The sequence below is a fragment of the Physeter macrocephalus genome, chromosome 8, assembly GCF_002837175.3.
Source record: "Physeter macrocephalus isolate SW-GA chromosome 8, ASM283717v5, whole genome shotgun sequence".
In the NCBI taxonomy this organism is placed as follows: domain Eukaryota; kingdom Metazoa; phylum Chordata; class Mammalia; order Artiodactyla; family Physeteridae; genus Physeter; species Physeter macrocephalus.
Genome location: NC_041221.1, coordinates 156083022 through 156109694, shown reverse-complemented (window position 1 = coordinate 156109694; position 26673 = coordinate 156083022). Strand labels below are relative to the sequence as shown.

Genomic DNA, 26673 nt, shown 5'->3' with positions numbered 1-26673 from the left:
TTCATTTCTGTACATAAATGCAGGATGTCAATATTGTTCCAAAAGGAGTATGGACTTTGCCTAAAGTAAATGTTTGATAATGAACAAAAATAGCCAAAATTCTTTGGATCCTTGTTTACTTCTACAAGATCAAATAGCACTGCCCAATGCCTATGTGAAAAGATGAATCACTGGTTCCAGACCAGCTCAGAGAGATTCACCAGAAGCATATAAAGCCAGTTCACTTCCAACCACATTTACTGAGCGCCAGCTATGTGCCAAGCACTATACAAGGTGCTGAGGACCCAAAGAGGAAATGACAAGGATTCTGCCCACAAGGCACTCACGGTCACTAGAAGCAGATCTTGAGATGGAGAGTAAGTTCTGTTATGACCTATCATCCTAAAAGGAAGAAAAAATAGCAGCAAGCACACACATTTACTTTATTCTCTATGAAACTGGGCATATTTTGAGGTGGCAGATGTCAATTACCAGTCTGTATTTTACTTAAGGTGTTTTAATATGTCATACGAGGAAAAAATAAGATGTTTGAATCTTCATGCATGAGGGAGAAGGTAGGGAAAATCCCTCCCTCCAATTCCAAACCCCAAACCCTTATAATTACATTCATGATTCTTTTACAGCCCAAAGACACAGAATAAAAGACAATACTTTATGATGTTAACTTCAATCCATTTGTTTTGGCTCTAGAGAGATGCATGCATTAAACTTGAAGCATTCTACGTTATTGAAATATTTACATCATTGTACATGTGATGTGGAGGAAATTTTCCTCATATCTTGGGCTGGAGATGAAATAGATTTCTAGTGTAGGCTCCTATATTTAAAGCAGGTTGTGATTTTTCTCAAATAAGGGAGATATCCTATTGGGATCAAATTTACCACAACTTGACCCCAGATGAACAGAGGATACAGTTTTGGATCTTTTGTGTCTAATTGTATTTTGAATTGAGTAAAGATACCACCACTGTAAATAGTCATGGCTTTCACTATTGTGATTCCTGTAGTGGAAAAAAAAAATCTTGTTTGGTTTCAATGTTCTTGCTCTAATTTCACTTTGCCTTGCAGGTTTGAGACACAGCAAACAGTATAGCTCAAATTACACTTATTTACCACAGGAGAGTTGGGTGCAAACAATATGACATGAATACAATTTACCAGGTTAGAACATAGAAACAAATGCAGAGTATTATAAACCACTCAGGGGATTATATAAGTGGACTTAGAAAGCACATTCTCTCTCCATGAGATTTAGTGAGTAAGACCCACATCAGTAACACCCATACCTCTTCACAGGTAAAGGTAGGAAACCCAGTAAACCAGATTGAACAAGCAGAAGGCAGTGGGGAAGAAGATCCGCGCATAGGAGTCCATCTTGGCAATACGGATATGTATCCTCCCATGTCTCCAAGCTCCTGTTCGGCAATCTTCGAAACAGCAGAAAAAACTGGCACAGTCCTTGCCGTCCAGACACTCATACCCATATTCTTCATCTCTCTCTTGAAGGTGTGTGGCATTATTCATTTGAATGGTTGCTGATCGTGGGCGGATATCAATGGTAGGGGCCTGAGATAAGGGTAGGGAAGGAGAGGGATCAGAGTTAGTTAGACTTGCTAAATCCTAGACCATTTCTCCACAGTGTCACCAATGTGAATGAATCTGAAAATGAGTACTCAGGGAATTGCTATGACATCATGATCTACAATGGTAAAATTGAACTTAGAAGGATAGCACATTTGCAGATTTCAAATTTTGAGCTTAAGCAGTGCAGCTGAAAATAATACCACCAAGCTAATAGCTATAGCAAGAAGATTGAACACCAAAAGAACTCAAAGTTTAAAGATTTAAATCAAACAACTACATGGAATCTTATTCTAGTAAATATTAGATGTGAGGTTGGTTACATGAAGGCATTTAATGGTGTTGCACGTGAGTAGAACAGAGAAATAAAAACGCGTCAATTTTGAAATCAAATTTTGTGTCATGCTCATCTATATAGGCAAATACTAACCCCATTACACTGAGCAAATGTATTAAAATGCTTTTAATAGAAAATGTCAAGATATATATATATAAATGTAGAAGTTTCCTGAGTTTATACCACAATGGTATGACTTACTTATGTTTTAATGGACTATATAAGTACTTTGTCTAACATTCACCATTTAGAAGCTTCAGAATGTCAGCAATATTAACCTACATGTGAGTGAAAAAATTTTTTAAATGTTACTAGCTATCAATCAAACTCTGTCTGGCATGAGAAGAAACTAGTACCAATTAACTAAATCTAATCTTTGCTGCTGCACCAATTACAAAATTGCTAGAAAACTCAAACATTTATTTAATGTTAATTTGGATGAGTTCGTTTTAGGATAATGTAAATCCAAATCGTATTGTCTGTGAGTCAGCTATCAGAATTCAGCTGAGAATAGAAATCTCATTAAATTCAGGTCAGTGGAGATTATTGCATGTACTTATTGAAAAACAATCCTTTGTTTAAATAGGATTTAGAGAGTCAAATTTTAGGGCATATATGGTATATATGGAACATGGTAGGTACAACCAGTGAAACTGGATTCCATTTTTATCTGAGAAGAGAGAGTAAGTCTTGGCTTTGATGTTTAAAGAGGCCCACTTTACTAATGACATCTCATAGAGCTTAGAGATATTTTTAGCCTCACGTTAGGTCAAAACCTCTGAATTAATGTAGGGTTGCTGAATCAAGTCTAGAAATCTATAGAACTTTCTCCATCTTAAATGTGTTATCTCTAGTGGAATGCTTAAATGTCTGTCTGCTCATAAAAAATAAATAAAACACCATGTAAGCATTAATAGTTAAATTCAGCAGTTGCATGCAGTGAATTTCCATTCCAAAAAACATTATACCTTGAAGGAAAACATCCGAAGAAGCTTTGGGTTTGTAGACAGAAAAGAGAATCGCATTTTTTTTAATGAAAAAAGGAAAAAAAAAAAGAGACAAGATAAATTAAAAATACATTTTGAAACCATAGCAAGTGAAATGAACTGAAATTGTAAACACAGAAGGACAGTTCTGAGCTTGGAATAAAGCATATGCCTAAAGTTGGAAAATGAAATTTGGTGATTGATTGCTAGTGAAATCTTCAGTAAATTAATCCACAGTGATCTAACTGCAGAAGCCAGTATTGTTCACGTGTGAGGAAGCCTTCTATTGCCCGTTTTCCCTGTACAGAAATACTGATTTTATTTTCTAATTATCATCAAGGAGGCCTTACTAGGAGAGCCTTGACACAATGAACCCAAGGGCATATTAAATGGGAAAATGAAATTTCAGCTTCTCATTCACAGCTTGGGCTCTTGATAGTTCTGATAAATCATCTAATTGGCTTAAAAGGGGAAAAATGCATGAAGTTCTCAGGTAATTTCATTTTTGCAGGTTCTTTAATTCCCTTTCTCCTCTGCCTTCTTTTCTTCTGCCATCTCATGACCCTGGCTTAAGGAATCCAAGTGTTTCTATCTCTGCAACAAAATCCACTCCACAATAGAGAGGACCAGAGGGCTTTGTCCTTAACCAGTCCTCACATCCTTGTTTCTACTGGCAGGTAATAATGCTGAGTGTCAGTAGAACCATCTTTTGGGGGAAAATGAAATAGCAAGTGAAGGAGGGGAAGAAAACAAAAAACAACACAACAAGGAAAATAAACTAAGGATAGAGAAAATGCAAAGGTAAAGAGAGGCAATACAGACAGAGAAAGAAAGGGCTGCATAAAGTATAGTGAATATTTGGGCAATTAAAGATAACAGTTTCTTTTGCATTAATCGTCAAGAATAATGATGCTTCTTCACCTGTTATAATGTCTTACATTCAAGTAAACGTGCAATTTGTAGAATTTCACCTGGGTTTCTGGAGATGCAATCTAGCATCAGCTAGATTCTGTGGTTATAATTCAGCTCCCCAAAGGCCGTGGGTCAGAAAGATGGCCACTATCATGACCCTCATAGCCCTTAGAGCAGAAGACCAGGAAAGGCTATACATTCAGGAGTTCCTTTGCCCCAGTATTGTAAGGAAATGGACCTTAATTTTCATGGGGCCTCCTATGAACCAAACACTGTGTTTAAGTGGGCAAACGGGTAGCTACGTGCTCTTTTCAACATCCATAATAAAAGACAGTTGCTTTAGGCATTTATATTTATGCTTCATCAACTCTATTTAAAGTTAGGTGGCAAGGTGAAGCCATGCTACCTGTTTCCAAGCCACTGAACTCAATCCAGGTTGGTAACTGCGTAAATCATCAACATCAACCACCATCATCAACTATAAATGTAAGGTACTATGTAATGTTTTTTACATCCATTACCACATTTATTCCTCACAGCAGCCTCATAAGATATGTCTTTTCTGTAATACTCATTTTATATATGAGAAAATAAAAAAGGGAGGCTAAAAAAAAATACATTCTAACTATAAAACCAATAGAAGTCCTCTGGCAATGCGCACACACACACATTATTTGCAGCAGTGTGGTGATCCCTGAAACTTTAAGAACGTTGTGGCTTCCTATTGGAAATCATTAGATGAAAAATTTAAGTTAAAACATCAGTAATTTAAAAATATTAGTTAAGAGGCAGAAAGATGAAAATCAATGAAACCTAAAATAACAAGCTACTAGAAGATGAATGCATTGTTCAGCCATGGTTATACTCCCAATGAAATAAAGAGAGCAAGAGTCTGCCTTAGTGAATCAGGTCTTTCCCAAATAACTGATGACCTTAATGAATCCTTATGGCCTGGCCAAACTCACAGAGTCCCTTTTCATCTTGCGGCCCAAAGTGTGGATAGCCTGCAGACAGGCTAAGCAAGACCAAACCAAAACAAAACCAGGTGATCTCTCTGCATACAAATGTCAAAGGTCCCAATAAGAAATGATACATACAGGGTTTTTCTTCTTTTTGTCTTTGTCCTTGCTTGGTTTCCGGTTACTGACAAAATAATGCAGGGTGCCATACTCCACCAAAGCAGAGAAGACAAAGATGAAGCAAACAGATACGAAGAGATCCATTGCAGTGACATAGGAGACCTTGGGGAGGGACTTCCGGGCAATGGTGCTGAGGGTAGTCATTGTCAGGACAGTGGTAATGCCTGGAGAAAGACACAATAAAACAGATCATGTGACCACATCAGCAAGTTGGATAACTGTCACTAATAAAACCGAACGTGTCTTGTGACTTCTGAGGAGCAACCTCAGTATTGGGAAAGGAGGTGTAACTCAAATTCATTCACTCAGTTCACAGATGTGTATTGCCTGCCTACTATGTATCATCTACCGTATGTGCTGAGAAAGGTGCTGAAAATGTGCTGAGAAATGAAACAGACGTGGTCCCTGCCCACACGTCCCTTGTATTTCAGCGAAAGACACCACCATGGATCAAGTAAGCAAAGAAAAGTATAATTACAAATTATGGCATGTGCCATGCAGAAGAGCAGGGATGATGAGAACTTACTTAGATGGAAGGCCTTTTTGAGGAGGTGGTATTTAAGGCGAAGCTTAAAAAATTAGAAGAAACCAACCTTTTGGCTATTAGCACTAAATAAATTAAAGGGAGGTTCTGAGGAAGGGAAACCTTATCTGTTTTTGAATTTTTAAAATACTTGGCTTCTGGGGATGGGCGGGGAAATCATGGTGCTGCTGGGGAAATAGAAGTTCAATCATGCAGAGCATGCACAGGAGTTTGCATTTTATTCAAAGTGCAAGGAGAAGTCATTTAAAAGTATTAAGTAGAGGAGGTGCGTTGTGTGCGACTGACATGTTCTGATGGATAAATTCTTTAGAGGCTATTTGTGATGAAAATAGGTATCTCAGAAGTAATATCATAACTAATATTTACTGAAAACTTCCTCGTGCCAGGCACTCTGATAAGCATTTTATGTGCATTCTCTCTTTGAATCTTTACAGCAGGTATTTTCATTTTGATTTTATAGTTGAGGAGAAGGAGGCTAAAGGACCAGTGCCATGTCAGACGGTAAAGTAGAAGGATTTAAACACAAAAATTAAATGTCTGCTTTCAAAACACTTCTTTTCCCCCTTGTGCAACAGTGCCCAAGCAAACTAGTCCTCCCCGATAATTGTTTAACAACAAAGAACAAAGTTAAGACAACCTATATGTATCTACAGGGGAAGGGTCAGGGGCTTACCTTCTGTAACAGCTATGTTAATTATAATAAAGGCAACACAGATTCAGTATCTGCATAGGTTATAGCTCCAGTTACAGGAACTTAAGTCACTTCAACAGTCTAAATTTCTGCATCTGTTAGTGATCGTGGAGTCATCCATCTCCCTGTCTAGTCTATATACTTTGTGACAACAGATAAGAAATATATCTTGATGTCCATTGTAATCCCATAGTGAGTATAGTGCTAGGACTCAATAAATATCAAATGAATAAATAAAACAATTGAAGAATAGTGTATATATGAAAGACGAGAGACTCAACCTACATTTGAAAATAGGAATCCACATTGATGACTTGGGGGAGATAGATACTGTTCTGTGCAATTAAAACTAACACTTAAGAATCTCTTCCTTTGGCCAAGTACTATGTTAAGTACTTGTATAATTAATTATCCCACAAAATCTTCACAATGAGGTAAGCACTGTTATCCTTGTTTTTTGTTTTTGTTTTGCAGGTGAAAAAAACTGAGCACAGAAGGAATAAACTAGTTAAGTGAGAGAGATGACATACAAGCCTAGCAATTCTGACTTTAAACGCAATGCTCTGAACCACATTGTTGTATTTCCTCTCTATAAATAGGTCCATAATATGCAGGATGAAGCACCACACACTTGGGAGCTACTGTAAATTCCTATTTGGGGATATGATGTAGATATGTGGGTCTTCCATGTTGTCATGATGGAAACATAAGAATGGGCAAGTTTCTCAATTACAAACTGGGGATGGTAGTGACTGGGGGAACTCCCTAAGGCTCTTGGGAAGACTAAATTAAATAATGCACATAGAGTGACAATTCCTAGTAAAGTCTCAATAAACAGAAGATGTTATTATCATTTATTTTAGAGAAGATCTGCCTCTCAAACTAAAAAAAGCTTCACTTAGGTTGTCTATACGTTAATTCATGTAGAAGTTTTTGATTATACCTAATCACAGCTGATATTTTTGTGGGGGAATTTCAAAACTAAATTGGCACTTTGGTCTTGACTTCACATTCAGGCCTCAAACCACATATGACCTATGAGAAGTGAAAATGTCAGTAGTCAGAGTAGATACCATATGGATAAGTTCACTTAAGACAATGTGGCCTGTCTCATATTATTAGGCTACATGGAAGTTCATCACAGCCATGTAAAAGAAGAATCTTAAAAAAAGGCTTCAAGATATTTTCAGGTCTGCCTGGAGCCACAGAGAAGAGAACAATGAAGAACAGACAAATGGTAGTTTTAAGTGATTTACCAACCAACAACAGGATAGCCTGAGGTGGTTTTTTTGTTTGTTTTTAATATGGTTTTTAAGCCTAGTTTTGCTAAGCAAAGAAATTACAGTTCTCTTACCTGAGATACATGAAAAATATCCATATCTTTTTTTCAATTCCTCCAGTCTTGGCATGAAGTAAGCTCTTCAGGCATGTTTACCTTACCTCATAACTTGGGTGAAAAATACCAATTCGTATTGTCCTTGTTTCATCCATCATCCTTACATCATGATTAAACCTCACCAGCTACCACTTGTGTACCAAACTATACTCAAGTGTTATAAGTTCCAAAATCAATATTCCCCATTCTGTGGTGATGTGAGTTTAGAAAGCAGTCAATCTCTGAGCCACATGGGTATATTTATCTCACTCATCAAATAACTTGGATCTCTAACTGTTCTATGGCAATAAACTTGAAGTTCACAGATGTTTAATGTCATCTGGTTCAACTCTTGATCGTAAACACTGCAAAAGGTAATTGGACTCAGTGAAATCTAGGTTAGTGTTCTTAAACCTGATCACACATTAGAATCACCTGGGGAATTTTTTTTTTTTTTTAATCCTGACACCCAGCCCATGCTGTCAACAAATGAAATAAGCATCTCTTGAGGTCAGACTACGCAAGGCAGCTGTACTTTTAAAGGCCCCCTACTGAGTTAAATGTGCAGTTAAATCTAAGAAGCACTAATCTAAAGAAGTGAGACAGCAAAGCGAAAACAGAGAAACCGGCTCAGCTCAGCACCCTACCTTTTCCCACAACTGGCCTTCAACAAGGTCTCACCCAGAGCAAATCTAGGTGTCAGTCAGCCAAGGTACAGATCTACTATCTGCTGGCTGTGTGACCTTGTAAATGTCATTTAACATTACAGCACCTCTGCTTCCTTAGCTCTAAAAGTGTGATAATAACCTTTATTATCATTACAACTTCTACATGCAGCTGTTGTGAAGAGTAGGAAAAGCATGGGGACCATGTTGAAGACACCTGACTTACAGTAAATGATCAGCAAATAAAAGGAGCACCTACCTGCTCTTTGCGTGGGGACCCGTCCCTCATGCCTCAGCCCACTCACCTGATCGCTTCTCCTACCATATGTCCTTTGCCAGTGAGCACTCATTGAAGTAAGTGGTGGAAATGAGCTACCAGAGTGGTCTTAAGAGGGATTTTGACCAGCAGGAACTAGACTTCAAGAGAAGAGATTGATTTAAAATCCTTCCCTTAAAATAGTTTTGGAATGGGTAGATTGGAATGCATCAGTGCATTCTTTCCATCCATTCATAAGTGCATACATTCCTTGAATAATCATTGAGGTACCAGCCATGTGCCAGGCACTATATACTGGGAGTGAAAAAGACATTTACATTCTGATGTAACAGACATAGAAGCATGTAATGCAATACACCACTCACAGTCACAGGTAATAGTCCTAAAGTAATAGACTCAGCACATTTTGGGTTTGTCTTAGCATGTAGCATTAGACAGGACATTATAATTGTTAAATAGAGCCTGTAACATAAAGTACCTCATATAACAGAAAAACTCAAAATAACTTTATTTTGAAACAGATGGGAGACTAAATTAGGTTTGGAGGAGAACAAAAATGCAAATGATGTCTTTTTTTCCCAGTAATCATTTCTGCCCTCAGTTTTAATAATGTGGTACAGATCACTTTGTCAGAAAATGACTATAAATGCTAACATTTCTGAGGTCCTACTATGCTTTGTGAACTTTGCATGGAATACCTAATTTCACCTAATAAAACCCCACAGTTAGGTACAGGAAATGATATATGTTTCACATGTGAGTAAAATGTGATTTGTAGAGACTAAAGGGCACATCCAAGGCCATACCATTTGTGTGGGTTGAAATCGAGATTCTCTGGACTTCAAAATCCAAGCTCTTAACTATTACATGACACTGCCTCTCTAGTCAAAGAGTGAGCAAGAAATATGGTTCTAGTTTTCATACAGATGATAAAAGAGGACAGTGGTTTTATAATGCATTTTTCAGTAGTTTTAGTTAAGTCTTTAGGAAATTTTATGTAGTATGAGAATTTTATTCATGGGCCTAGCCTCCAATGTCCCTGTGAGTCTGTGGCTTTGTCGTAATCTACGTGAGTCCTCTTTCCTTGTGTGAGGAAAAAGATGTGAAACTCCAAGACATATCACGATATACAAGAGAGCGAGCAAACTGCAAATAATCTTAAAAGTGGAGAGAAGGGGTCCCAGAATTTCATAGGTAATTATGTTTTCCCCAAAATAATCTTTTCAATGGTTCTTCTATAAGGAGCCAATTACTGTATATGTATGTCTTCAAATGTCACAATAATTATACATGTTGAAATTAATCAATAGCTAGTGGTGTGCTAGTAAATGTGTAACAATTGATTCCCTAGAAAAAAGGTGCCCGTGATTTTTAGTGTTTGCCTATTTCCCTGTTGTTAATATTTTCACCTTGGTTGATTTCACTACCAACATGGCATCACCCCCTGCCCCGCAGTTAATTTAAATTATTTTAAAACTTACTGAAGCAAGGCTATGGAGGTAATTTAGCAAAACAAAACTAGGAAACCTTATACACTGCTTCTTTTCTTTTAATATGCTAGTTTTCTTTAAAATGAAACAAATGGCATTTCTATGTAATTGATGACTGAATTAAAAGCAAGTCAATTTTTAAAGGGGAATAAAGATTAGTCGTATTTGGTACTGACCTTGGGACAGTACAACACAAAGAATTGTGTCTCACCTAAAGAAGTTCTGGCTGGAACAGCATCCTTATTGATCCAGAAAGACACCCAGGACAGGACAACAATGAGTGTGCAGGGGATGTAGGTCTGGATGGTGAAGTATCCCATTCTTCTGCTCAGGTCAAAATAGACCGTCATGACCACGTAATCTCCTGGAACAGAACAAAGACAGACCATGAAAACCCTTAACAGAATTGCAAAGTGGTTGAAAATAAGCATGTATATAACTCTTATGTGCACTTGAAAGTTTTAACCCACCTGTGTTAAGAACAAAAACAACAAAAAGCAAAACCCAACCTGTACTGAATTCTGATCCTTTTAGAAGCAATGTGATTACTGATGGAAGGAAACGTTTTTGAGCACATTGCTCGTATTTTCTTCTTTCATGTGATTTTTGACATTGCCTTCTCTGCCTACTTAATACACACAATGTGAAATTTTTTGTTTGGTGGAGAGGGAAAGAAACAGTGTTTTTCTGCTCTGTGCCTTTCTTGCCTGCAATGAATCCTAAGATTTGGAACAATTTCCTCTTGTTCTCAGGACCTTTCTCCATACAAACCAGAGAGAAATATCCTGGTGCTTGGTACTAATAAATGACTGTTTTACTCAGTTTATAACCACATTTCTATGCTGAGACATTTTCTCATATTTCTGTTGAATCCTGCGATTTTCCTTCATAGCAGTTAACTTCAGTTTGTAATTTCTTATTCATTCGTGTGGTTATTTTTGTAATATCTGTCCCACCTATTAGACTTTATCTGCATGAGTCCACAGACTGTGCCCTACTCTAGCCCATCGTTGCCCTATCAGTAGTACTTAGCATCCTGCTTGATTCCAAATAGGCATTCAGTAACATTTGTTGAGTAAATGATTAAATGAATGAATATATTTATATATTTAAATATAGAGAAAGAAATAAAAATCAAGAAGTTGCATTCTGGAACATTTGGGTTACAAAGGAGTTTATGTAAATAATACAGAGAGTAATCAAGGAATCCAAGAACGACCATATAGCTATGCATGAGAACAATGTAATGTGACATAATCCCAAGTCTATGTTTCGTTAAAATCATGATGCATGCATTGTTTTTAAAATTCCATGTCTTTCATTTTGTGTGATTCCACGTGAAATTTTACAAAATTTTAATTTTTGTAGTTAGAAAATATATAGAGACAGACATATCCCAGTTACTATATATTTATGTTTCTTTATAGTACCGTTAGAGAACATCAGTTTCAAAGACTATATCTGCTCTCCTAATGTGAGGCAAAACACGAGACCACTTCTCAAATGTTGCTTCTTTTTTCTTTACTAAATTGTGATTTGCCCTAAAATGCATGGACAGTGAAATCCAAATCATGTGTTTTAGTTGAATTACTTGGCTTCATGTCTGTGTTTCTCTACTTACTTAGATGATTTAGATCTGATTCGAAAATAAGGCACTTTAGAAGCTTCATGGGGAGAAGACTGACTTAGCTGGGTGAATTTTTACTACCTAGTCCACTTCTTCCTTCCCCCTCTCAAGCTTCACTCCACACCCTTCTAAGCTGCTGAGATAGAAAACCCTTCACTGGGTACTCTTCAAGGGAGTAAAGACTCCTCTAACCTGGCAGTGTTTCCTAAGTGGGGTTATGAATACATCCTAATACTGCCCTTCGGTGGATTGATGGACTGTCACTTGTCTAATTTAGTATCCTGGTTAAGGCAACATTAGTGACCCAGACACTAATTAGGGAATTAGACTCCCATGGGAACATTGGTTCCCTGTCCAAGAGCAGTAATCAGCCATTATTTAGCAATTATCCCTGAAAAGTTAAAGGTAGGAATTTTCTTATTGATCATAACTAGATTTTGGTTAGTTCCCTGAGATGATGCTTCTCTGTGTTGATTTATTTGGACTTAAGCTATTTAAAGTCATAGCATTTCATAAATTTGTTTGGTCTTTGCTTTTGTTCTGATTTAGAATATAACAGACGCAGGCGATGATTGAGGAATAAAGACATTTAACTTGAGATGATCCCTATTAATATCTTTTTCTTTCCTGTTTCTTTGATCACAATACTAGAGGCGAATTCAAGTTTCTTATTCTACATAGGAAACACAAAGAAAGAGACGTTTCCTTTTTAAATAATAATATTCAGGGGGCACTTTTTCTCCCTATTTTCCAAGTCCTTGAGAATACTTTGCATATTTTAAACGTGTTTAAATGAAACTTTATGAATTATAATATTTTAGATAAATCTAGACAATTTTAGTAACTCCTTTTTTACTCCTTATCATGTAAGTGAATGAGAATCTATACTTTGGCATTAATGATCTGACTCTTTTTAAAGGTGAACTTTAATTTTGCCTCAAGTGAACAGATAATTATCTCAATTTAATTCTCCACTTCCCTTTAGGTCAGAATCTAAACTTCTACAGCCTATTTATCTATCAATTTCTATTTTAAGGTAATAGCTTCTGAGCATCTTTCATCTTTGCCAGCAAATCCAAAGCTTTTCTGTCACTAGATTATGGATTCAAACTTGGGAACGGGCCATTTAAAAGCAAAGCAGCTTCACAGTGACAGCCTGATGCCTGTCTTATATCTAAGGCTCTATCACTTTTTGTATTTTTAAAAACTCTCCGTCTGAGGACCCTATAAAATCAAACCTCCTGAAAGTGCCACATCAGTGATTTCCCCAAGCCCCAAAGGATTAAAGTCAAAGGTGGTTATTTCAGCCACTTCAAATTTATTCTCTCTATTGATTTATTCTAACATATGATATTTAAAGTCATAGCATTTTATAAATTAGTTTGGTTCCTAATTTAGAATGTAACACACACAGGCTATGACTGAGTAGAGAAGACATATAAGTTGAATAACACCCATTAATGTTCAGTTTTTATTTTTTGTAAGAATCTTATGTCTAGTTTTAGGAAAACAGCAACATTAGTGAATAATGAACTTCAGTTATTATTTTTTTAGTTGTGATGTTAACCATTTGAAAGCTTTAAAACTCAGATTTATTGGAGTGTTTAGGCTCTTATTTCATACATGAAGCTATCTCCTCTTAAAAACTTAAAGAGTCCATGATAGAGACATCTTCCCCTCCAGTGAACGCCTGAAATAATAACTATTTTCTAGTTACCAGGAATGAGGACCTACTATGTGCAGACACTGGGCTGTATGGTTTGCAAATATTATCTTTAAACCTAAACGTTTTGTCAGGATGCTGAAAAAACTAAAACCACTTTTTGTTCCTCTTCCAAGCTTCTTACTCCACTTAAATATAGTTGAATAGAGTATATATTCCCTACCAGGTTAAGTTGAAGGCATAATTAGTGTTAATATTCTCTTCCTTACATTCCTTTCTCTAGTCTCTTTTTTATTTGTCAACAAATATTTTTAATCATTTTTATGCAAAGAGCACTATATAAGGTAATGTGGAGATACAGACTGATGGAATCTCACAGACTGATTCTAAATTAAATGGATTAAATGAGAACAAGATTATTTTGTCTCTTACTACAACTCGGAGAGACAGAGAGAGATGTGTTGAGACAATGCAGTAGATCTTCCTTTATTACTCCTCATTGAATCTGAGGCATAATTCCACAGGGCTGGTTTTGACCACAGGCAGGCAGGGAAGTTTGTTGGCTACAACTTCATTTAGGAAAAGGGTTTTCTGAAATTAGATCTGTACCTCACCTAACACACAACAATAAATTTAAGATCTACTGAAGATTCAAATTTAAGCATGAATATAAATACTACATAAGGAAAAAATATAATTAAACATCTTCATAAGCTTAGTGTGGAAAAGGCTTTGTCCAGTACACCATAAAACAAACATAAAGGAGAAAAAAATTACAGGTTTACCATGTAAAACTTAGAACTTCTGTATTATAGGTATTTTTCCTTTAAATTGTTTTAGAAGGCAAAATACCACATTTGAATAAAATACTTCCCAAATAAATAAGAAATCAAAGGCTAATATCACTGATACATAAGTAATGCTCTTAATTATTGAGAAAGAGACCCACATTTTTAACTAGGCTGAAAAAAATGGACAATTCATAGATACTAAATACAAGAAAAGATTCTCAACTTCAGTAGTGATCAGTGAAATGCAAAGTAAAATCATAGTATTTCATTTTTAGCCTATTGTATCAGGGAAAGAAATAAACTGATAATTTCTAGTACTGACAAAACATGGACAGAGAACAGACCTACACACTCTTGGTAGGGGTGTACACTGACGTAAGCTGGAAGGTAATCTGGAAGCACATAACAATATATTTTACTTCTAGATGTTTGGAATAAACACTGCAAAAAAAATGTTTATTAAATATTGCCTTTCAATTGGCACCAAGTTTTTTTCAAGATTTGCTCCGTGCCCAAAAGTATGAGTAGAATACCCAGTCCTTGGGCAGAATCCCAATCCCTGACCTTATGCACCTAGGGCACCGTGGGAGAGAAAAGGCTTTCACATTCAATCAGCTGCTAACTTCTATGCATGTCACTCCCAAGTGTTTCTGCATCTGTCACTCGCCAACCATTCCCAGTCATGGCTTAGGCTCTCAGCTCTTCTGGAATTACATTTAACATTTTTCCGGCAACTAGGTCCTTGGAGGTCAAGAGAGGGCAAAATAGCTAAACTGTAATCCTTGCCATGAGGGAGTCCTCAGGCTAAGAAAGACATATGAATATAGTGTCACTACTCCAAGGCACAAGGACTCTAATAAAACACACAGATGCTAATTTATCTTACATACCCTGATTAGATGAAGTTTCTGGCAAGCACATTTTTGAAAGTTCTGCTTAAATGTCAATCTTCCCAAACCTTTAGAGATCCATGCTCCTCTTCACAGAAAGTCCAAACTCCTTAGTGTGGCATGCAAGGCCATCTGTAATTTGAGTATAATCTAGGTTTCTCTCCCTCTCATTATTCCCTTCATGTTCTCTAAGCCCTAGACAAAGTAAATTAAATATTTTCATTTCATGCTTCTATGATTTTCCTGTCTTTATTCTTCCTGGCATCATATCTCTCCCAGATTCCCAGCTTACCTCTTCAATCCTCTTCCTCATTCCAACCTTCCAGCCGCCCCCAACACCAGCACACACTACACACATATACCCCGTACTGTGGCTAGACCTGTGCTAAGTGGTAGCCATCTTAAGTAAAATTGAAAACTAAAAAACATTTTTAATTCTATTTCCTCAGTTGATCAAGCCACACTTCAAGTGCTTAACAGCTATTTATATATTTATATATAAAATTATAATATTATAATTATAGAAAGCTCAATTGGACAATGCTGGTCTAAGCTAATCCTTCTAGAATGCATTTATGCTCATGCCATTCCCTTCAAGCTTTTCAGAATAAAATCCATTCTACTCAACACATGATTCTAGTCCATTTTGCCCTGGTCCACAATGAACCATCCCAGCTGTGTCTCACACCATTTATAATCTCTCCATTTTATGCCCACCCAACCTGACTTACCTTCTGCTCTCCCGAGGGGTACTGTTCATTCTTTTGTCCTCATTTGCCTATGTTGCCTCCAATTTCTGAAATACTTTCCACACCTCCAATCATGTCATATACATATACCTCCAAACCCTTCCACTGTTGTCCATTGATATCAGGACACATTAAAAAAGGAAAATGTCATGAAGAGCCTAGGGGTAGGACGGGAATAAAACACAGACCTACTAGAGCATGGACTTCAGGATATGGGGAGGGGGAAGGGTAAGCTGTGACAAGTGAGAGAGTGGCATGGACATATATACACTACCAAGTCTTTAACTTGTCCTGTAAGACATCGTGTCGTCTTTTCCCTGACTATTCTCCAGCTTCATCTTAAATAGTATTTCTTTACGCTCCAGCTGGGGTTCTTGCAGTTCCTTAAATGCTCCCTGCTGCCTCTCACGTTAGGGTCTTTTCACATGCTGATTCGCTCACAGCTCAAAGTCTAATATCCCCATCTCTACTTAACTCCATTCTTTCTTCAGATGTCAATTAATGTATCCCATCATCAGAGAAGCCATTATTCGATCAGATGTTCTCAGTAAAATCTCATAGCACCACATGACTCTCATAGAGCTGATCTTAATTGGAAGTATATGATTGGTGTGAATATTGAATTACATTTTGGACTATAATTAACCCATGAGCTCCATGACAGAAGTAGCTATAGCTATTTAGCTCACTATTTCATTCTCAGCATCTAGTACAGTGCCTGGTACACAGAAGGAATTCAACAGTTATTTGTTAAATGAATAAATGCTGTAGCTCAGATGGCCATGAAAAAAAATTCCGGATGAACTATACACCCAAAGCATTTAAGACCAAGGCAGAGATCAACATGGGCTTTTAAAATATTACACGTTACTTTAGAAGTTGCTTCTGGAAATATTTTTTACTGGATACCTTGCTGAACTTAATCCCCAAAGATGTGGATATAAGGTCACAGTGAGCTGTTAGTAGTCTTAGCTGCTTGCCAAGAAGAAGAAAAAGAAGAAAAATCAGCTGCATCAGAGTGGCTGCATAATGCTTATTAAAGCATCGATTGGTGATCTGAGCGTCTCAGCTAGATGCAATTAGGGAAGGAAGAGGACAAAGGGCTGAAAAAGCCATCACAGTTTTCCACGTTAAGTCTAATACGTGTTTTCATTTCAAAACTTCATTATTATTTCATCTGTTGTTTGTTCAAGCTCATATGGTAATGAAAAAAGAACAAAATAGCAATTGGGGAGAATACAATGAAAAATAAAAGGTGTAATTTATAATTATTTTCCAGGCTAAATCCATCTTTTCAGGACTCGCTCTGATTGTCTGCACTGAGGAAAGGGAGCACAGATCTGTCTTGAAAAACAGGAGCTGCTTCAAGTTAGAAGCCAAGGTGGAGTCCAGAATTCCTGCAAGGGTGACGTGTTGCGGTTTAGCTGTTAGAAAATGGGGAGTGAGGGAAGCAGGCAAGGGCAGCAGAAAAAAAGCTAAGCATGGATTTCCTTCAGCCTGAGGAGGAGAGCTTCCAGGAGGTTCTGGAACAAACTGCGCCACAGAGTTAGTCCCACCTTGAGGCCAGAGCAGCAGTCATTTGTACTCCACAGGCTAAGGTGGGGTGGTCTTAATCTCCTAGTTCATATGGCTCTATGCTGGTCAAAGGCAGTCCTCCAGAGAGGCGGACAGTGATGGGCTGCTAGCAGCCAACCCTTGCAGCACCTGAGCAGTAGGTGCACCAGCTCAGAAAAGGTAATGGGAAGGAGGGGACATCAAAAGTGTCCACTGCAAGGACTGTGGTGTCAGGCTCGCTTCAAAAGTTCTAGTCCTGTCACTCACTGGTTGTATGATTTTAGGCAAGTGCCTTAACTCTGAGTCTTGACTTCCTTATCTGTAAAGTAGGGATGATGAGAATATACCTCATAGGGTTATCATGAACATAAAAAGAGTTAAGATATATAACCTTCCTGGTAAATTCCTGGCACACAGTAAAAGGCCTATTAATGTCAGTTATGATTACAAAGTAGTGTAATCTGTGGAATATAATTAACACCATTCTGGCACATACAAGCATAGAAGTGCTACTAAACATTCAAAAGAGAATTAAAGTTAGAAAGGGTCCTAGCGTTTATATCAATCAAGTCTATCCTCTTCAAGGTTAAACAATTGAGACCCATTGAAAAAGACTGGTGTTTTATCCAAGGACACAGAGTGGCAGACCCAAGACTCCCGCCTCCCAAACCAGTACTCTTTTCGTAGTAAACAGCCTGCCCATTTTGAGCCAGTGGTAAGGATCATGGAGATAAAGCAAAAAAGCAGAAAGTTGAGCAATTACTGAATGGGGTTAATATAGAAAGCTGGTATGGATGATTGGGGGTCCCAATCATAACAAGAAAAATTCCTTTCATTTGCTCTTAAACCTTATATAGTAGACCTGTTACTTGTAGAAGGATTGAAATTCATTTGTCTAGAATGCCAGCCTAACTTAACAACCATTCTAGAATTTTCCTCTTGGAGAACAGCTCTAGATGAAAGGAAATTCAATATTGGCAAAGCCTCCAGATAGTGGTTTTCTCTATGTTCAGACAGGACCTAGGTATTTGCTAAGATCTCAGTTCTCTGCACTCCTTTCTGGAACACTCTTTGTATTAGTGTAATAGCTTCTCTTCCTTACCCTCTGAAAGAGCCACCACTGATTATTAGCTCAACGCGGCTTTTGTAATTTTGAGCCCATCATCAAATTCCGACACTGTAGCAAATGAATCCACCTTGGGATTTATATAAATAAAACAACTCTGGCTCAGAAATCTAAAGCTGAAGATACAAATGAATGCATTTGCTACTTTGATCCATTCAAAAGAAACGCAATGTCCCAGTGTATTTAAACTTAACTCTTACAAACACCTGACTAGATACTAAAACATGTTTTACATAAGGGCAGAGTAGTTCACTGTAGTGGAAAATATACAGGATCCAGTCCCAGAATTCAAGTACTAGTGATGTCATTAACAAGGTGCAGGGATTTGGGTAAATTGTTCAAATTCTCCCAGTAAAATAGGGATAATCACACCTATCACTAAGGCTGTGGTGAAAAACCATATTTTCTAATGGTAGGGAAAGTGTTTTGTAACCTTTCAGAGACAGTGTATAGATGAGTAGTACATGCAGCTTCCTGTTCAGTGATTTTTTTTTTTTTTTTTTTTTTTTTTTAGCCTCTGTTAAAAGGCTACCTGCAACTGTCAGGAACAATAGTTAAGAAGTCAGCCTTGTTCTTGTTTATATGAACATATCATTTTGATATAGTTCACAAATTTATGTCACAAAAATTACATATTCTTTTCTGTTCAGCTTGGACTCTGAAGTACAGACTAAGTACATAGCAACATAGCTTGGTATTGAAAGGTAACAAAATGTCCTTTTATGTGTGGTTACTCCTTATGTAGCATATTACAGTGATACCACCAGATCTCACAATGTTTCTCTTTGAGAAGTCTCATTTCAGGTAAAATTTTAACATGTGAATTCATATTCCACTTGGTTCTCCTGGCTTCAGGTTGCTGACTGGAAATATTTTTAATAGCTCAGAAAAGAGATACCAATAAGGAACACACACCATACTAGAGTAATATCTGTCTGTCAACTTTGATAAGAAAATTAGACTGGCTTAATGGAGGTATCAGTGAAAATCTGAGGAATCCTGAGAAAGACAGCAGTCATTTACTTCCAGTCAACCTGAGGTACATGCTAGCGGAGGAAGGACTTTATGCTCCTTGTAATCAGAAATTTCAATTGATCTGTCACAGTTATAATCCCAGGGCTACAGAAAAGTGACCAATATGTTATATTTTGCCATTCCGGCATAGAAATGATGAGACTGTACTCCTCAGGAAACGAATAGAAATCCCAGACATCATCTTTGGAAAGAAGCAAGACTTCCCAGTAGGAAAAGGCATGGTTCATAGTTCAGCCCCTGGAAAATGAAGTCTTTAGGCATAAGCAGCCACAGTTTTCATTATCTCTCATTTTTTCCTGACCTATTAAATAGGGATTTCCAACCTTTCAGAAGTACTGGAAAGAAAACATTCCCCGCTGACTTCTTCCCAATTTATTCATTCTATGTTATCTGATTGATGAAATTGGCACAGTTAGCCAATTTCCTTACTTGTGTTTCCTTATTAGATGGATCTGACAGTCCCTTGTGTCTGTTCTCCATTTGGTTAGCTCTCCTGAGGCAAACCATGGACTAATTTTTAGAGGTTAATCTAGAGCTTTATCTCACTTAGTCCCTACTACAGGGACTCAGCTGGAGCCAGCCAGTTAAGCAAGTATGTTGGTCTTGCACACCCAAATCTCCTTTGAGTTGGTTAATACCAAAGATTAGATTTGGATGAGATACAGTAAGAATCCCAACTGACTACAAATTTATCCTCTAAACCAATGCTGCCAGCAATGAAGATGATATTTGAACTCTGTTGAATTTATGAATGCATCTCACAAATGGTTTCACAGTCAGGAGACAAAGAGAAATATTATTAGTAATTGTACCTCAAAACCCAGAAAACTCTTCTGGAGAAATAAGCATATTAGCAAAAATACTTTATTTTCTCATTTTTTTTTTCCACTCTTTCAATGGGCCTGGCATAACTTTGCCTTTGAAGGCAGATGTGCTTAGTCTAACCCAGGCACTGACATTTGCTTAAAGAAAAGACTCCACAGAGGTTGAGAAACCTAATGTTACCAGAATACCAAGCTTTCTAAAATGACTTTGAAAGCAGCTGGAAAAAGAACATCCGAATTCAGGCAACTGCAGGCAATGATTGCAAAAGGTCAGATCACAAAATGTTCCCAAAGATGTCAAATCACTCCTAGGGATACTCTGCACAATTGTAGGCTTAAAAACTTGATCTCATTTGCTCTTTGCTCTATGCCCAAGCACTCCATTTTAAAGGTTTGTTTTTTTGTTTGTTTGTCTTGCTTTATTTTGTTTTCCTTCCTGCTGGAATTCTTTCACCCAGGAAGTTTTGCATTTTGTGATATTCAAGGTAGTTTTTAAGATGTCTGTCAAAAGTCATTACTACCGTAAAAAATATCAACTACATCATAAATTATATCTACTACATAGAGTTGGTTCTAAAAAAGCTCAGTATCTCTGAATCATGAAACTTCATCTTTTGGGTGGAAAAGCACTGCTACTCAAAGTCAGCACGTGGGTTCTAATTCCTGTCTGGCTATGATCTTGTTGTGTGATCTTGGTTAAATCTCTTTCTCCTCTTTTGTCTTCTTTACAAAATATGATTACTTTAATTAGATAACAGACCTTGTGGAAATCCTATACCAAATGTTAAATATTATTTTAAGATTGAAAAATTATTAGTGATGTTATTTAAATCTGCATATTTGAAATATATGTCCAGATTTCACCAATGGGAGTTTTAAAATTTATTTTAAAAAAAATGGAGGAATGAGACATTTAACCAAAAAAAGAAAAAAGAAAAAACACTAGCTATTTCTTAGTTGGACATTCATTTGCTCCATAACCTTGAGCAGATTATTTAATGTCTGTTGTCTCGGTTTTCCCACATGGAAAAATGCAGGTGATAGTCACCCTTACATCACAGAGTTGTGATGAGGATTAAGTAGAATGATTCCTGTACAGTGTTTATAACATACACTGAGACATAGTAGGTGCTTAATATGTGTTCCTGAATGTTACGACCATTTTTTTCCTTTTTTAAATGTCTTTACATAAGTCAGAGGGTCTCATGACCTTGAGAATTTAGTTGTATATAGAGCTTTTCATATTGATTTATATTTACAATAAATATTTCTATTTTTCTCCGCCTGTCAGAAAATCAAAAGCTTAATCTCATTCTTTCCTCCTCTGGTTTTAAACCTAAAGATTCTATAGCTCTACACCTGACAGGACCTCGCCTTTTGCACTGTAACGGCCACTTGGGGTAAAAGAAAAGAGAGCAGAATAATCCATTCTCTTCCTTCCCCTGAGAAGACTCCATTGCAGACAAAAGCATGAGAAGGCCACAGTGCAGCCGTGACACCAGAAGCCTCCCTATTTGTGGGCAGCAGGCCTTGTGCTTGAGGTGTGAGTCTTTGCAGACTCAAGAGTCCACCTCAGAGCTGGTGAGACGACATCTGTCCTGCCTCTACTTCACTGGTAGCACAATCACTTCCTTCTATCCACCAAAACACCCTTGTAGTGGACTTGCTTGTGTAATAAAGGAAAATAATATGAAAACTTGAAAAAAGTAGGCAACCACATCCACTTTCAGATTATATTTGGGATTCAGACCTCAGGGCTGTCTTGGTTTTCAATTTATATGTCCAAGAATGAATTCTAGCATCAATGTGTTTGGCACATAGAGTGTTGTGTCTCTTTCATTTTGTACAGGACAGTCTAGACCAGGGGGTTGATGCCCAGCATTCTCTGTCCACAGGGAAGATGAGGATTTTGTTTTTGAGCAAAATGGGCCTCTGTGAGCAGCTCTTCTGAGAGGAGGACAATCTGAGTTGTAGTATGCGGCATTTGCTTTCTATCTGACTTCTGCTATGGCAGGAGTGATGTAGGAGATGATCAAAAGCCTTCCAAATCCATGTGTTGTTGTGGTTTTTTTTTGAGTTGGCACTTGCTTTATTTTCGCAGATGGTATTCTGTGTCTAATCAGCATCAAGAACAATGGTGTAATGCTCTGCTCACCAAAACTGAAAGTGTCTTTGGCCTCATTACATAGGGAGTTTTCAGTGCTTTCATTGCTGAATTAGAATTTGGATTTGATCCTACAGTGTCAGAGCTAAAAGAGAGTTTAGAGACCAGGCCAGTTTCTTCATTTTCCAAAAGAGAAAGTGGGGCTCCAGGGAGTACAGGGGCTTCCCAGAGGTCAGGGTTCTCACTATGGAACTTGCACCGGGAGCCACGTCCCTCAATTTACCCTGAGAACCTTTTCGTTTTCATTAATACTGTCATTTAAATAACTACACTGTGAGTTGTAAAACTGAACTATAGTTTTATGCATTAAAGATTTAATTAGATTTTCTCTCTTCTTTCCCATGCTTGAGTTTCTGAATAAACTTCAGAGTTAACCAATGCTTACTGTGGAGTAACTGCTTTTATGATTTGCAAAGAAACAGAATAAAAAATAATAATCCTTAATTTTAGACAGTTATGTTATTTGCTAAGCACTATTGTTCTCTCAGCATTAAGGAAACAACTTTTCAAGCAGCTGATCAGGAGAGATTTCCCAAGGAGGATTTGGTGTTGGCATTAATGAAATTGTAGCCCACCTGGAGTCTGGTGTTTAAATAGTGAGAAAATGGAAGTCCCTTTCTTCCCCTCTACAGCCTTCCCTGTAGGGAGGAAAAATCTCACTGACTCTTTTCAAGCAGTTTCTATAGGATGTGCACTTTGTAGAATTTATTAATGTATAGCTCCTTCACCCCCCCAAAATTCTGTAACAACATATTGATTTTTGTGGCATGGAAGTAGTAATGGGAAACATTTGTAAACTGGTTTGCAAGTATAGGACGTTACAGAATTGAAAATAGCTGCTTTAAGTTAAACGTTAGTATCTTTAAACTTTGCAAAGGTAGGGAAGATACTTTTGGTGATGTTTTAAGACCAAACATTAAAAAGAGAAGGTCTCTCTCTTTTCTTCTTTGCCCTGTGTCAGCTTTTTTTTTTTTTTAAGATTTTTATTGGAGTATAATTGCTTTACAATGTTGTGTTAGTTTCTGCTGTATAACAAAGTGAATCAGCTATATGCATACGTATATCCCCACAACCCCTCCCTCTTGCGGCTCCCTCCCACCCTCCCTATCGCGCCCCTCTAGGTGGTCACAGAGCACTGAGCTGATCTCCCTGTGCTATGCAGCTGCTTCTCACTAGCTATCTGTTTTACATTTGGCAGTGTATATATGTCAATGCTACCCTCTCACTTCATCCCAGCTTACCCTTCCCCCTCCCTGTGTCCTCAAGTCCATTCTCTACATCTGTGTCTTTATTCCTGTCCTGGCCCTAGGTTCATCAGAACCTTTTTTTTTAGATTCTATATATGTGTTAGCCTACGGTAATTGTTTTTCCCTTTCTGACTTACTTCACTCTGTATGACAGTCTCTAGGTCCATCCACCTCACTACAAATAACTCACTTTCGTTTCTTTTTATGGCTATTATTCCATTTTATATATGCGCCACATCTTCTTTATCCATTCATCTGTCGATGGACACTTAAGTTGCTTCCATGTCCTGGCTATTGTAAATAGAGCTGCAGTGAACATTATGGTACATGACTCTTTTTGAATTATGGTTTTCTCAGGGTATATATCCAGTAGTGGGATTGCTGGGTCATATGGGAGTTCTATTTTTAGTTTTTAAGGAACCTCCGTTTTAGGTCTTCTGCCCATTTTTGGATTGGGTTGTTTTTTTGATATTGAGCTGCTGCATGACCTGCTTGTGTATTTTGGAGATTAATCCTTTGTCAGTTGCTTCATTTGCAAATATTTTCTCCCATTCTGAGGGTTTTCTTTGCATCTTGTTTATGGTTTCCTTTGCTATGCAAAAAGCATTTAAGTTTCATTAGGTCCCATTTGTTTATTTTTGTTTTTATTTCCATTTCTCTAGGAGGTGGGTCAAAAAGGATCTTGCTGTGATTTGTGTCATAGAATGTTCTGCCTTTGTTTTCCTCTAAGAGGTTTATACATGTGTCAGCTTTAATGGACAATTCATAATCTACGCGAATGTCAAAGTCGCCAAGCTTATGTGTAGTTCATCTTTTGTAGATACCAAAAAAATTGTGGTTACATAAACATTCCCCATATTTCCTCATAGTTCTCTTGTATTGTCTAGCCATTGTTCTTATTAAGAAAAGACACTGGGCTTCCCTGGTGGTGCACTGGTTATGAATCCACCTGCCAGTGCAGGGGACACAGGTTCGAGCCCTGGTCCAGGAAGATCCCACATGCCGTGGAGCAACTAAGCCCATGTGCCACCCATTACTGAGCCTGTGCTCTAGAGCCCATGAGCCACAACTACTGAGGCCGTGTGTCACAACTGCTGAAGCCCATGCGTCTAGAGCCTGTGCTCTGAAACAAAGAGAAGCCACCGCAATGAGAAGCCCACGCGCCGCAACAAAGAGTACCCCCCACTCGCCACAACTAGAGAAAGCCAGCGCCCAGCAACGAAGACCCAACGCAGCCAAAAAATAAATAAATAAAGTAAATAAATTTATAAAAACAAAGAAAAGACACTGATAAAGAATAGAATATAAATAGACCCCCTTTGTTCCTAGTTGTAAAATCATTCCTTTAAACCACTATCACTTTAAGTAAAAAAATGTATTAAAAGGAAAAGAGATAGCATATAGCTTAGACTATTTAGAATTAGAAGGAATCTCAAACATCATCTAGTCCAGCTGTAACTGAAACTTGGAGACTTAAAATTATACATCCAGGGACACAGAGGATCAGATCTAAAATACAAAATTTCAGTAGCTTGATTCTCAATTTGAAATTTTCTCATGGTGACTTTCCATTAAAAGCATTGCACCAATTTTGGGGTGCATGATACTGAAATGATAACACAATAACTAAACCCATAGAAATATGCAATTTTAGACATCAACTTGTTCAGTTCTTTCATCTTAGAAATGAGGAACGTAACAGAGGCCCCTCACTCCCCAACCTTCCTCCTAGAGAACTGGAAGCTCTCAGTTCATCCTCTGTCATAGGTTACCACGCGTAATACTGCAGAAGATGGAGATGAGAGGAGTGGGAGGAGGTTGGCTTTGGGGGAAATTGATTATCTGCCAGCTGAGAGCTGGGCTTGAAGCAAGAGTATTTTGCAAGTGCTGATGTTTCCTTCCTGTATGTTATGAGAAGGGAAGCCAGGGCAGTTTCTAGCATTGTTCCTTGAAGAGCTGTGACGTGCTGTTATGTAAAACAAACCCCGAAAAGGGAAGGGATGCTAACAAACAGTCTCACCACACTTAGTCAGCTGTCCTCCAGGGAGACACTGACAGTGTCTCTCTGCCTGCACGAGTAAAAGAACACCACTTGCTGAATGTAGGTTGAATGACCCAGATGAAAATCTGAGCTGTAATCAATATACCTCCTCACTGTATCGTAGCCAGGGAAGAAAATTCGACATAGCTAAGCAGCAGAGATACTTGGCTTGTCATGTAGCCATATTTGCTAATCCCCGGGAAAGGAAAAGCATTCTGGAAGTCAGACCAGCAGTTATAAGAGAACAGTTTTCCATTTTTCTGCTTAATTCTGAGGATCTAAACAAAAGCATGATAGAGGCTGAAATTATATCTCACGTTTTCCGTTTCTCTGGCCTTTTCCTCTTGATGCTCTCTGTTCTGTGTGACTGAAGATCTCCTTTCCACCCACTGCCCAACTTCACACAGGGCTTTCTGACCTGCTTTCCCTGAACAACACTGTTTCTGAATCATGTTTATGCAATGAAAATAGTGTGGGCTTTGAGATCAAATCTGGATCTGTACCCTGACACGAGTTCTTACTAGATAGATAACTTTAGATAAGTTACTTAACTCTTTGGACATGTTTCTTCATGTCTACACTTAACTGTGTCACATTCCCTTCCTTCCGGTTGATCTAGGCGAAAGAAGACATGATAGACTAATTGTCTAATGACTGTCTTTCCTAGCAGCATTGCATTTTACAGGGGATTCCTGTAGACCCAATGCTTTAACTCAACGGACAAGAGTTTTAATGTTGGGATTTCTGGTGTCATAGCACATATGAGTCTAGAATCATATCCAGCTCCATCAAAGGCACACTGAGAAGACTGTCTAATCCACCATTAAGTCCAAACCTCAATATTCCTCATGTCTGGAGATTTGAGCTTCCAGGGGTTGGATTACATGATGAATAAGAATATTCCCAATTCTATAATCTTACAAAAAGCTTAAGTTTAGTCATAAACTCTAAAGCAAATCATATCA

The 26673-nt window shown here is 37.7% G+C and overlaps 1 protein-coding gene across 5 annotated transcripts in view; it reads right to left on the bottom strand.

Moving 5' to 3' along the window:
• Positions 1-1290: 1290 nt before the first annotated feature.
• Positions 1291-26673, bottom strand: part of GABRG2 (gamma-aminobutyric acid type A receptor subunit gamma2) — a 121656-nt gene continuing 96273 nt past the window's right edge. For 2 of the 5 annotated variants that reach the window (XM_007118776.2, XM_055086379.1), the window contains exons 7-10: positions 10209-10361; positions 4914-5119; positions 2887-2910; positions 1291-1566 (exon numbers count right to left, since the gene is read on the bottom strand). In XM_007118776.2, coding sequence (XP_007118838.1) covers positions 1291-1566; positions 2887-2910; positions 4914-5119; positions 10209-10361 — 659 coding nt within the window. The remainder of the gene's footprint in view (positions 1567-2886; positions 2911-4913; positions 5120-10208; positions 10362-26673) is intronic. The other 3 variants (XM_055086378.1, XM_007118777.2, XM_055086380.1) reach the window with 3 other exon arrangements.